This window comes from Glycine max, chromosome 7, assembly GCF_000004515.6.
Source record: "Glycine max cultivar Williams 82 chromosome 7, Glycine_max_v4.0, whole genome shotgun sequence".
Classification (NCBI taxonomy): Eukaryota; Viridiplantae; Streptophyta; class Magnoliopsida; order Fabales; family Fabaceae; genus Glycine; species Glycine max.
This window is the reverse complement of record NC_038243.2, coordinates 10,049,208-10,063,704: the sequence shown is the minus strand read 5'-3', so window position 1 is coordinate 10,063,704 and position 14,497 is coordinate 10,049,208. Positions and strand designations below refer to the sequence as shown.

General features: G+C 30.4%; 1 protein-coding gene and 1 pseudogene across 1 annotated transcript; both read left to right on the top strand.

Moving 5' to 3' along the window:
* Positions 1-3,068: 3,068 nt before the first annotated feature.
* Positions 3,069-4,015, top strand: LOC100792760 (mitogen-activated protein kinase kinase 9-like; annotated as a pseudogene).
* A 4,544-nt stretch (positions 4,016-8,559) lies between these two features.
* On the top strand, positions 8,560-11,998 carry LOC100818990 (dihydropyrimidine dehydrogenase (NADP(+)), chloroplastic). Its single transcript, XM_003528928.3, has 7 exons — positions 8,560-9,238; positions 9,945-10,208; positions 10,298-10,468; positions 10,858-10,970; positions 11,065-11,251; positions 11,401-11,510; positions 11,628-11,998. The coding sequence occupies exons 1-7, from the start codon at positions 8,966-8,968 to the stop codon at positions 11,782-11,784; spliced, it is 1,275 nt and encodes a 424-aa protein (XP_003528976.1). The 5' UTR covers positions 8,560-8,965; the 3' UTR covers positions 11,785-11,998.
* The last annotated feature ends 2,499 nt before the right edge of the window (positions 11,999-14,497 follow it).

Here is a 14,497-nt window from a genome sequence, read left to right as displayed (position 1 = left end):
GAACATAGGAAATTGGTTTGTGGAGAACCAATTCTCTAACGTGCCATTTATTTTTTATTTGTTTTCTTAATTGTATATTTTATTTTTAAAACAATTTTTATTTTTATTTCCTTTTAGTTTCCAATTTTATGATTTATTTTTTAAAATATATTAGTCATAGAAATTAGTTAATTCCTTTAAATGTTTGCATGGAGGTGATTTTTGTGTCATTTTATTCATATTTATGATATTTTATTAACTAAGTAATAGTTTAGTTCTATAGATGAATATGATGATATAAGTTTCACATATTAAAATGATAATAATTCTTCAAAATGATGTCCAAATATACAAAAAAAAAATAAAATTAAAGGTCGTTCAAAACTCTCCTATATACACCAAAATAGATACGAGGAAACTAAATTTAATAAAAAGATGTCTCATGTGTTACAACCTAGGTCATTTTAGAAACAAATATTCTCATCGTGTTGGAAATACAAGATCAAGTCAACAATATTAATTTTAATCTTATATCTGTTTGTTATTTTAATTCTTAGTCAAAACAACGTTAATTTTAATATTATGTTGTATTGCTTGTAATTTTATTTTATTTCATTGTTAACTTAATCTATTTTTTTAGTAAAATTACAGTTGTGGATTAAATAAAAAATTTATTGACAAATTATTTATTTATAGAAAGATTAAAATATTTTTTTTAAAAAATAGAAATGAAAAGAAAATGGAAATTCACTGTAGAAAATAATGAAAAATATATACAATTAAAAAAATAAAATAAATAAATGACACGTTGAAAAAACAATGTAAAGGAAAAAACAAAATTTAAAAATAAAAAAATAGAATTAAAACCAATTTCCCAATATTGAAAGCAAAAACAAATTTGGATGCACATTGAGAAATCGGTTTAGGGATGATCAATTTTTTTTCTAGGAAAAGTAATTTGTATCATTTTGGTAAATATTTTGGCACATGTATTATTTGTGTAATTTTAATTTAGTTTTTGTATTTTAGCATGGGTCTAAACTCATAAATTTATGTCTTGTAGTAGAGTCCTTGAGAGAAAAGTAAAAGATATATTTTTAATGGTTTGAAATAAAAGTTTAATAAACATATATTATTAGTGTGAAAAAGCATTCATTGTTAATCAATCTTAACATTGATGTAACTTTTAAATTTATTAGTTATTTTTTCTTCTAAAATAATGTAAAATTATTATTATAAAAGTTAATAAATTTATATTATAAAAGTCAATTCATGATTATGTTTAATTAATTATAATAATTAATTTAAATAATAACATTTTATTGCTATTATATTAAAATTAATTATTTTAAAACACTAACGATATTAATATCAAACTAAGAGAAGGACTATTTTAGATAATATTATAAAATTAAAGAATCAAAATAAATATTTTATAAAAATTAATAAAAAAGATTGAGACAGTTAAAATCCATCATTATTTTTTAGCCAATTCATCATTATGTTTAATTAATTATAATAATTAATTTTAATAATGACATTTTTATTGTTATTATATTAAAATTAATTATTTTAAAATGCTAACGATATTAATACCAAACTAACAAGAAGGATTATTTTGGATAATATTGCAAACTTAAAGAATCAAAAAAAAAATTAACCATAAATTACCAAAGAAAAATTACTAAATACATAAGTGACTAAAATAATATTTTAGGCTTTAAAAAATGATTTGCAATCATCAAGATTTTTGTGATCACAATTGTATCTGTATCCACAACATTTTATCTTAGTATTTTTCTCATTATTAAGGATCCGATGAAATCACAGGTACAATTTAAAACTTTTTAGTTAATACATTATAATTTCTTTTCACTGAAAAATATATTAATAAAATATAATATTATTTAAAAATAAATTAATTTAGGATCACATATAGTGAATAAAAGTAATTTCTTTTCACGAAAAAATACCCATTAATGAGAAACGTTAATTGAAAAATAATATAGGGAATAAGATTTTACTATTTTTATTTTTATAATTCAATAATAAAACCAAGTTAATTAGGTAGTTAGTTTTTTTATATAGGCAAATGTATTTTTACGGAGATAATGTTACTTGAGCAGTGTAAAATTATTATGAGTGATAAAACTTATAACAACTTAATTTGTCAACTATTTTGTAAGTCAATTTTTTCATTAGCTTAATAGTGGGATTTAGAGATTCTTTTTTACAAATTAAAAAATCTTTTTGTAAAACAATTTTATTGATAACAATTAAAAGATACAACTTGATTTCTTCAAATACAACTAAAAATGAAATATAATCAAATTATTGTTTTTACAGAAATGCTAGGTTAGATATCTTAACATGATAAGGATTTGCATCACTTTATAATGATTCTATAACACGACTGACCAATCAAACATACATTTCTCTAAGTTTGGATAACACATTCCTAATAAATAGTTAGATGCATATTAACACATCACCCCATAGCTAGGGATGAGTGAGTTTTTTCTAGACTTTAAACTCTCACTCCAAAAGAAAAAATCTTTTACATACCCACTAATGCTTATGTTATGCCACTCTAACACAAACCAAGTTAAGGCTTGTAAATTGCTTGACATGTGCAATGCCTCAAATTAGTCTTCTCGAGGATCTGAATTACCCATTTCAGGACTAACTCATTAAATTTTATATCTTAGGACTCCATAAAAAGTAAATTAATTCTTTAAAAGATAACAAATCTCAAAATTAAATGTTGATGTGTCATCAAATTCAAAATCATGTATTAAATTTTGAAATGAAAGATAAAATTGAGAAGCCAAAAATTGTGAAAGGAAGACTAAATTTGTTGCATGCAAATCAAGAAAATAAAACAAGCTTTGCTCAAGAAGTTACCCACATCCATTGCATATTACCATGAACAATGATTCACAAAGTGGGTCTCCTTCCCATATTTGTTCATTTGCCTTTTAAAGCCATCATTATGTATCCCGTTTGCTTAATATATACCCCTCACACTTATCAAATCTACATTGTACTTTTATTTTCAATTTCACTTTCTTTGCCCTTCAACTACTATGATGGCCCTTATTCGTCGTCGCCACCCTAACCTCTGCCTCCCCATCTCTAAGCCTATTCAGTGTCGCCCCCACTTCCCCCTTTACTTAACCCTCACCACCACCAAACGCACCACCAATGATGCCATCACCATTGATGACCTTGCGAAACTCATTATTCTCGGCCATGGAAATGGCAGAACCGTCTACAAGGTCTACCATAAAGTCACCTCCATCACTTACGAGTTGAAGATCATCCATGGTGAAATTGACGCCATCACACACTGTCATGCACTCTTAGAAGCATCAATTCTTCGTCGTACCATTGATTGCCTCCATGTGGATCACTTTCATAGCTCTTTCGAGATGCCCATCGGTGATGTGGCAATCCTCATGGAGTACATGGGCGGTGGCTCCCTCGAGACTGCCCTTACCATCAACAGCATATTCTTTGCAGAGTAACTTGTGACAATGGTGTGTGAAGTCCTTAATGGCCTTGCATACCTTCACGCACACAACATTGCGCATCGTGACATCAAGCCCGCAAACATTATCATAAACACTCAAGGGAAGGTTAAGATTATTGACTTTGGAGTCAACAAAGTCATGAGTCACATGAAATATGTAATTCATATGTCGACACGTATGCATACATGAGCCCTAAACGATTCAACTCAAATGCGTATGGTGGGAAATATAATGGTTTTGATGCTGATGTATAGAGTTTGGGTTTGACACTTTTTGAACTCTATGTGGGTCACTTCCCATTACTTCAAGAGGGTCAAAGGCCCAATTGGGCCACTCTTATATGCGTCATTTGCTTTGATGAACCATCGAGCCCCCCAGAGACTGCATCACCAGAATTTTGCAACTTTGTTGAGTGTTGCATCAAGAAGGAGTCTAGCGAAAGGTGGACAACGAGTCAACTCTTGACCCACCCATTTGTTTGCAAAAACTCAAAACCTTGTTAAGTGGTTGACTCGAGTTTTGTTATGACTAGGATCGAGTCTGGATAACATTAATTTTTCTTTAGATAATCTTTTAAAGTTTATGAATATTTCCCCATATTCAAACTTTTTCGGTTTTAGGAGAATCATTCCATTAGGAAACTATTCTCTTTAATGATATAAAACAATTTAGAATTCAAAATTATGTATGGATCTTTGTCTTCAATTCTAAATTGAGTTTAATTTTTCACATTGTTAACCAATCAATCAAAAACTAATATCGATTGCATAGATTAATTGGTGTGTGATTGTTCCAATTTAATATCTTTGTCCCTATATATAAGATCTTTTTCACTTTATTGTTTGTCCTTTTTTATGAGGCCATCTACTAAAGTATGGTGCATTAATTATTTTTATCCTATAATATCCTTAATTAATTATAGTATTCTCTCTCAAAACATTAATTACTCCTTAGTGAGAAACAATTAAGTGGAGAGAGAAATGAAGAGTAATTTTGGAAGAGTAGTATAAATAATTAACAAATTTAATGTGATTGATTAAATTAACTACTTGTCTTAAAGGGTGTAAATTAGTTGAAAGAGCCTTATATATAGGAACGAAGGTTTTAATAGTCAAAGGAAGAGATTGGTAATTTATTAATACTCTTATGCATTTGGAATTGGATTGTGTATTTAGTAATAAACCAAAAAGAATCATGATAGGTATAATTTTGAAATTTTTTATTTACTATTGATATTTTAAAATTGTACATATATTATTTGTTTTTTTAAATTTTTTTCTTGATATTTTAATTTTTTACTAGTAACTAATTAAGTATAAGTGTTGCATTAAGAATGTAATGACATGTTTAATTAATATTGGTTAAGAATTTAATTGATTGATGACGAAAGCAATGGGTAACGGATTTTTGAAGAGAATGGAATGAGAGATGAAAACGATGAGGTAGGTGTGTGGAAGATGGAAAGGAATGCTTGAACATGAGATAATAATTGGTTGTGCACTTTTGCTTATCATGAATTGATAAGACATCAATAAGCTAAGTAGTGAGCAGTAGCTTCTATTAGCATGGTCATCGTCATTTTATTTAGACGTATGTGTGTGATAGAGTAACATAAAATGTGGGTTAATTATGTTTTTAAAAATTTTGACAAATCTTTTTGAAATACTATGTATCGTCTTACCAACAATACGATGCAAAAGATAACTTTTAATTTTTGTATGTGTTTTAACCTCAAGAAACTTATAAATAGATATGAAGATTAAAAGATATATTTGAAACACAATATTAAAACATGTTATAAGTAAGAAATAAAAGAGATAAAAAAACACACAAGAAAAAATTATTGTGGTTCATCTCTCATTGAGAATACATTTAATTCTTGACATACCTTCGAGTTTTCAAGCTAACAACTAACTAGTCTTTAACTTTTCTCTCCAAACAACATAATAAGTATTCTTTCTCTCAAAGCCTCTCCAAGCTTAACCTAAATCACTAAGACAAAGGTAAGGGTAAGGTTAATTAACTATATTGCATTTATCTGACAAAAGTTACAATGTTTAAGTCTTAATCCTTCTACACATAAAGAACTTTAAATTTTTTGAGAGCTTTGAATACAAGATACAAGGTTTCAACAATTCGATCATGGTCAAGAAGGTCTCTTGTATTTATAGGCATACTTCTAAAGTATTCATCGAGACTTCAAAGATTTCAACAATTTTTCACATATCAAAGCATATAATGGGAAGAGCATTTTTCACCCTAAACATTAAAACAAGCAATTAGTATATAAAAGATTTCAAAAAGCCAACTATAAGTACCGTAAGTGAACAACATATACAAGGTTTTTACGTGTTACATGTAAAGCATTACTAAAAATAACAGATTCAACGATGATTTTAATGGCCTTGCAAAGAGGGTTTTGAACCATCTTTGAAAGTTATGTCATGGAAAGTTAATACTTTTCACGACAGTTAATTGACCGTCTTCATATAGGTACATGACGGTTTTTTAAATAAACTGTCTTAGAATTTTTTTTTGAAAAAACATTTGCTTTTATGAAGGTTTTCAAGTCAAAATCATTTTAAAATGACAACTTTTCTAAGAAGGTTTTGACTTGAAAACCATCTTAGAAGGGTATCATTCTAAGATGTTTTTCAAATCAAAACCGTCTTAAAATGATTGATTTTCTAAGATGGTTTTACACTAAAACCGATGTCGTTATTAGAATAATTTTTCATGCTTATGGCCCATTGCAACCCACCACTTTTCTGTAGGGTTAGGACCAATGTTCTGTAAGCCTTGAAAGAAAAACATGTCTCACCAAACATTCAATAAAATAAATAAAAAACAAAAAAAAATTAAGCACTCATTTAATTTGAAAAGACACAATAGTATAAAAAAAATCCAAAAGCTATAGAAGAAACTTTTGATGAGTGGGATGATCGAACCTGATTTTGATATAGATTTTGATTAAGAATATTGGAGATGGACCAAGAGAACACCTGGTCTAATAATCCTCTACCACAAACCTCTTCCTTTTTGTCATTTGTTCTCACCATCTTCCTTGGCTGTGACATTCATGCAAGCCTAGTTAAGATCAACTTGTATATATATTCCAGAAGCTACATACAGAAGAGCAATGGTAGCTCACTTAGAAATGAAGGAATTGCATTAGTCTTCATTTGTCTTTTCATGATCCTAATTTATACAGGTTTGTGGTTGGTGCATTGCAATATGCTACCCTTACTAGACCTGGCATCAGTTTTGTTGTGAACAAAGTTTGCAAATTTATGGTTGCTCCTCTAGATTCTCACTGGACAGTGGTGAAAAGAATCTTAAGATACCTCAAAGGGACCTTGTCTCATGGTCTGCTACTTCAGCCCACCTCTATTGCAAAGCCCTTGAATATTCGAGCATTCTGTGATGCCGACTGGGCGTCTGATGTGGATGATAGGCGCTCAACCTCAGGAGTTGCCATCTTTCTTAGTCCAAATTTGATATCTTGGTGGTCTTGCAAACAAAAAGTTACTGCCAGTTCCAACATAGAAGTTGAATATCACAGCATAACTCAAACTTCCACTGAGTTAACCTGGATTTATGCTTTGCTGACAGAGTTACAAGTCTCTTTCACTACTCCTATTATTTTTTTGTGATAATCAGATTGCAGGCTCCCTTGTTCATAATCCACTCTTTCATAGCAGAACTAAACACATGGAAATTGATGTGTTTTTTGTCAGAGAAATTTTTTTGGCCAAGTAGCTCACTATTGTTCATGTTCCAGCTCTGGATCAGTGGGCTGACATTCTAACTAAGCCTCTCTCTACCTCAAGGTTTGAAGTTCTTTGCGGCAAACTCAATGTGAAGAGTGTTTCCTCTAAAAACTCTTCCCCTTGAGTTTGAGGGGGGGGGGGGGGTATTGGAGTATGTAAATACACAACTGTGCAAGCAATTTTGTTTCATATTAGACAACAATGTATATGCTGTAAGGGCGATTAGTTTTTACTAAATTGAACCAGTTTATCTAACTCTTTATGAGTAATAATATCAATTTTATCTTTTTCATTTTCTCTCTCACTCTCACTTAGTTTATCAAAAACCACTAAAGATGGATTTACCAGGGGAGGAAGTGTATTGTGATGTGTAGGAGTATCGCATGTAATGTCTATCTGGGTGTTGAGGGGAAGTAATATAATATGTGGGGATGCCTTTTATTTTGCTATCAGAATGATTATGTGAGTGTGATATGGGTATTGCCAAATATTGTGGCTAATACCTTATTCTTTTCCAAGATTTTTATTTTAGATGGATATTATGTCATTATGTGTAGGGTTTTTGGCGTTATGTTTTGAATGACAGTAAATTAAGAGCGTCTTATGGAGTTGGTATTTCAACATTTTTATATTTCAACATTTTTATTTTTTTATTTTATGATTGGTTTGGTTTTAGGATTGAGAGGTATGGATATATTAATGGATTAATGGATGTTCATCATATATATATATATATATATATATATATATATATATATATATATATATATATATATATATATATATATATATATATATATATATATATATATATATATTAATTGTTGATGTAATTGTTTACTAAACTTTGTCATATCTTATGTCAAGTTTTAGTTTTCTTTGATAAAATTTCATTTTTTCTTTTGAAAAAATGAATTGAAGGTTCATCTTGTTTCTTTATTTGTAAATCTTAGTTGATCTTTGATAAATTACATGTGTTTATTAACAAATAGATTAAATTTATAATCAAAGAACATGAATCATCACATATCTTATTAATAAATAGTAACAGTAATAAATCTGAGCCATATAATCATTTATAGACAAATTTTGAAATCTCAAGATTGGTAATTTAATTTAAAAGTGATTTTTGTTTTAAAATTGAAAATTACTACTTTAATTTTCTTATTTAAAAAATATAGAATAATTAATTACTACAAACAGTGACTCTATAATAACAATACGTTAACAAAGTACTACAAATACAATACTCTACAAGCTACAATAGATTCCGTGGGTAGAAAAGAAAATAGTGGTGACTTCATTCTTGGGTTAAGTTTGTGACTTTGTCAAAATGCAGAATATCCCTCTCAATCACAGAATCCCAAACGACACCTATTAATTTTATAAAATATGTATTTAATTCACATCATTTTCCCCAAAATCCCTATAATAATATCTTTTCACAGTCATGCTCAGATGAAAGTCCTACCTATGAAGCAATTGTTTACATTTTCCGTCAACCAAAATGCTACAAACGAAACCAGAGATTCGTAATTGCACATTCTCTTTTGTTGTCTCCAGCTCATAGAATATTATAAACTCAGATTCATTCAGAATTTCAGATTCACCTTTTTCTTTTCTTCTCTACCTTCTTTTTCCTCTGACAGCTTTTTGCAGAAAGTTGTGATTTTTCCTTGAAAGATGGCATCTTTGAGCATGATCCAGATCAGAACTGGGAATTGTGCATCTGGGTTTGGTTTGAATTGTGCTGGGAAGGTTAAGGTTGGTCCCAGCAGAGTTGGGTTTAAGGTGTTTGCTTCAGAGACTCAGGCTACAGAGCCTGATCTTAGTGTAACTGTTAATGGGTTGCGCATGCCTAACCCCTTTGTTATTGGGTCAGGTCCACCAGGGACCAATTACACAGTCATGAAGAGGGCCTTTGATGAAGGTTGGGGTGCTGTGATTGCAAAAACTGTAAGCTTTTTTTACTTTCATTTACTCCCCCACCTTTTTCTGCATTAGCTAGTTTGTCTCTTTACAGTGTTTGGTTTGTTGGTAAGAATGAGTTTGTGTTATGATAAATACAAATACCTGAAACTTTTTGTTGTGAATTGGGAATTAAGGCTGAAAACTGGAGAGCTTGGAGTTTTGTGGTCTAAAAGGCCAATCTTTTGAACTGTTTTTGACTTTTGATCTGTTTCTGTGGATTATGTCATCGTGTTAAGCTATTTAGTTACGAGTTTCTGTTGGTTGTCCTTGTCCTGTTATCAAGTTATTATAGGCGGGATCTTCAATTCTTCATGGTTTAGTGTAGTTGACACTTGGATGTTCCTAGTAGATCATCAATTTTGCATTTTTGCCTCTTAAATCTTGAATTGTTGTTGATCCTGTTTGCAAAATGTAGATTCTACCTGGTTCCAGAAAGAATCCTTGGATCTTATTTTGGTGCAGTTGATACTTTTGTTTTCAAATGAAATTAAACCAATGTATAAACAGATTCTCAATGAAGGCAATGCCTTGTTTCTGTAACAAAACAACACTGTACCCGTGTAGTAGGAATATACTTAAATAATATTCCCTTTAGACCCTATTTTGTTTATGAATGTTCTTGCATACCATGCTACTGATTGTTTTGTGTTTTGAAAGGTTACTGTGGGATTTGATCTTTTTATCTTGCTAGGTATCACTTGATGCGGCAAAAGTTATAAATGTAACTCCTCGATATGCCCGGCTACGGGCAGGTGCAAATGGATCTGCAAAAGGAGAAATTATTGGATGGGAGAACATAGAACTTATCAGTGATAGGCCACTTGAAACTATGTTGAAAGAATTCAAGCAATTAAAAGAAGAGTATCCAGACAGAATTCTCATTGCTTCTATCATGGAGGAGTACAATAAGGCTGCATGGGAGGAGCTTATCGATAGAGTTGAGCAAACTGGAGTTGTAAGATGTGTTTCATGGTTGAGTTTGTGACATTTAGCATTTTCCCAACTTGAATTTTCTGATGGCTGACCTCTCTGATATACTCTTAGGATGCATTTGAAATAAATTTCTCATGTCCTCACGGTATGCCAGAACGCAAAATGGGTGCTGCTGTTGGGCAAGATTGTGCTCTTCTGGAAGAGGTTTGTGGATGGATAAACGCTAAAGCCACAATTCCTGTTTGGGCTAAGATGACTCCCAACATAACTGATATTTCACAGGTTGGCTTTGTGCCTTGTCTTTTTATAATACTCTAACCATATTCTAATGTTTAAGAAGTGGAAACTTGTTAAGTTATCAAATTTATGGATTGTCACTGAAATTTTGTAGTCTTTGTTTGTGGAATAGTTGATCCATTGCGCCATGCAAATGCGGTTGTAAGAATTTTTTATGGACTTGTACTTGTCACTTAGAACTGGAAAAAATGTGTTTGTTTAGCTTTATGCATGCGTGCAAACTATTTTCTAAAGCCAATCTTTCTTGCCCTTTATATGTGAAATGTCTTGGTGAACTTTTTTTATGCCAGTTTCAGTTTAGTTAGTAAATGTGTATTGCCCAGTCTCTTTGACAATTACCATGTTAGTAACTTTGTTGATGCTTCTGCTTATAGCCAGCAAGGATTGCTCTAAGTTCAGGATGTGAGGGAGTATCTGCCATAAATACAATCATGAGCGTCATGGGAATCAACCTCAATACATTACGTCCCGAGCCTTGCGTTGAGGGGTTTGCAGTCTCACTCACAACAAATTCATAGTTTTGCTCTGCTTTGCTTTTTTGACCATCTCAAGTACCTAATTTGTCTAAATTTTGTTGTTAGGTACTCAACTCCTGGGGGTTATTCTGCAAGGGCAGTCCATCCCATAGCACTTGGGAAGGTGATGAGCATTGCAAAGATGATGAAGTCAGAGTTTGATAGTGAGAACTATACACTTTCTGCCATTGGTGGTGTTGAGACAGGCGGTGATGCTGCTGAGTTTATCCTTCTCGGGGCAAACACTGTTCAGGTATAATCAACAAACAGCCTTTTAGGCCTATTGATACTCACAATAGGGCATTCTATACTTTGGTCCCTCAGGTTTCTCCTTGATTAATGGAAAATGAGTTAATCCAAACACACACTAAGTGGATGATGTTGTTTTTTTTTTAATTGTAGGTGTGCACTGGGGTTATGATGCATGGCTATGGACTTGTGAAGAAACTATGTCTTGAGCTTCAAGACTTCATGAAAAAGCACAATTTCACATCCATAGAAGATTTCAGAGGGTATGGTATTGAACTGATATGTTCTTTTCCATTTTCGAATTTTTTTTACAATAATCACAGAACAAAAGCATGCTTGACTCTTTGCCCCTCCTTTTTTTTTTATTATGAAAATCTCAGGGTTTCTCTTGAGTATTTTACTACTCACACTGACTTGGTAAGAAGGCAGAAGGAAGCAGTTCAGAAGAGGAAAGCCATAAAGAAAGGGTTGCAATCTGACAAAGACTGGACAGGAGATGGTTTTGTGCAAGAAACTGAAAGCATGGTTTCAAACTGAAATAAAATGTGCAGTTAAATTATATTAGCGTGTTTGGAAATGGACCATGGGCATGGTGTTTCACATCTTAATTAATGTTACTAGTTCTACCTTTTACATTTCCAAACACATTTAAGTAACCTTTCATATGCAATTGCAAATGTTGTCCAAACGTTAAGTATAACTATAGACATTATGTTTTATTATCAATGATGGATATTAATCTTTTCCAAAACAGTATGATGAATTTTATTTCAAGAAATAATGAAAGTAATTTGCTTCTGGGAAGATTATAGTTAACCTTCGGTAGCATTCTTTTGCCAACAAATGGTATTATTACTTTGGACGGTGCACTCTAACACAAAGAAGGGCTTAAAGATGGTTGTCAACATTTAATTTTTATTCAGTCATGAAAAAATACAAGATATTTTTAGTTTTTTAAATGTGAGTTATTTTTTAATCCTCAAAATTTGAAGTTATTTTTTTAGTTTTTGGAATTAGTAAAATGTTTTTTTAGTTTTTCTGTAAAGTGTAAGTTAAATAGAAAATAAGATATTCATAATTTTTGGTATTTTTGACTGTCATCATATTTTAAAATATAAAATACAAGTTAAAAGTTGTTATAAATTATGAATATTTTATTTTATAGTTTGTTCGCATTATGCAGACTAAAAAGAATATTTTATGAATTTTAAGGATTAAATAAAGTAAATTTAAATTTGAAGAACTAAAAGAAAAATAACTCAAATTTAATGGATTAAAAATATTTTTAAACCAAGATATAATTTAACTAAATTCTTTAGAAATATAGTTTAAATAAATGAGAAAAAAATTCACAACTTTAGCTTTCGGTCTATGATTTTGATGCTCAAACAATTTAGTGACAAGTATTTTTTGGTTTAATAAAATGATTGAATAATTAATGTATTAAAGTTAAAGTTGAATTATTCGGATAGTATTTAAGTTTGATCTTGGATAAAAATAATTTTTTATTAGATTTTATTTATCTTTCGTTCAAATTTTAGATCGAGATTTTTTTTCCATGAATAGGAAGTTCAAAACAAAAAAAAAAACCTTATATTTTTAGGCTTGGCTCAAGGCTTTTTATTCTTTTTCAAAAATATAAATCCAATATTTTCAATTTGGAAAAGCGAGCAAGCAAGCAGCCGCCGCAAAGAGAACCATGGTCTACCAAGTACCAATTGACCAGTCAATTCAAATAATGGTTATTCTTTATTTTAGAAAGAAAAAAACGTGAAAATGTTTCTATTGTTACTCAACCGTGTGAGATTGTGACCTCTAATATAAGGACTACGTTGCATTCCACTATCCTATTATCTTTTATAATATTTTAAACAAATTGTTTGTAATTATATTAAGTTCATATTTTTACTAATTATATATCATGTTATTATCAAGTTAACTTTTAATCTTTTATTTTGCAAGAGACACGGTATAGGCTTAATTGTGTATTTTACTCATAGTTTCATGACTTTGCAAATTTTGTTCCCCAATTTTCTTTGGTTCATTTTACTCCCATATATTCAAATTTTGCCCTCCCATTAGTTCAACATCCATTATGTTAATTGGCTGTTGATGTGGTAATGTGATGCTGACATGACAGGACACGTGTTACTGACATGGAACGATGATGTGTTATTGTCGTGATGACATGTGAGTAGAAAGCAAAGTGTGCTACATTTTGAAAATATGGAGCAAATTATACAATATTTTAAAAGTAAGAGATAAAGGAGAGAAAAATAATAAATAGCAAAAATTGTGACTCTCTGTTTCAAGACTTATTTCTATATTATTTTTTTATTATTATTATTTATTACTTAAAGTATTAATATATATAATTATAATTATAATTATCTCTATTCACTAATTCAACCATAGTCTAACACGATTGGACTAATAAACTATGAATTAATGTCTATACTAGTTAAACGAGTGATGATTTTTTTTTTATAAAAAAAATGGTCTATTTTCTTGTCCTGCTGTCCAAAAAAGAAATCCCCAATTTTGTGGAGATATTCAAGAGTTTGGTACTGGCTTAAAATTTGGGAATAGGATAAAGGTTGGTTTTGTTTGTTTTGGGCTGACTCCATAGGCTTACCGAGGGAGAAGGGTATCTTGGTTGGCCCATGCTTCCTGTACTTCACATATTTCAAACTGCACCTCCTCTAATTTGAAAGTTTTTAAAAACTCCCCCAAATACCCTCAAATATCTTCTTTTCTGGCACCCATTATGAACCCTATCTCTACTTTTCCTTCTCTTTGTGCTAAGTTTTTTTTTTTTGAGATTCTTTATCGTTCTGAATTGGATTTACTTGTTGCTTCCAGAATGTAAAATCTTAATTCTAGTTTTTTTATATGTAAGAATTGAAGACAATATAAAAAAATTTATGACAATTCATGTACTCTTATCCAACCAATTGAGCTAACACTCCTTTGACAAAAATCTTAATTCTAGTTAAATGCACAATCAAATTTAAACTAATTGTTTTATGCATGAGATGCATGAGGTTCAATTTTCTTTTGTATTACATTTTTAGTCTTGTTGTCATGTAAAATTAAATTTTGTTAAATGCTCACAATGATTCCCAAAGAGAATTAGATAACTGACACCAAGGAGGAAACTTTGCTTATCAACCATAAAGAAAGCTTTTTCTGTTTGTTTGTTTGTTTTAACTCTTGGTTCATCAGGGGAAATAAATCTTGACTAATATGG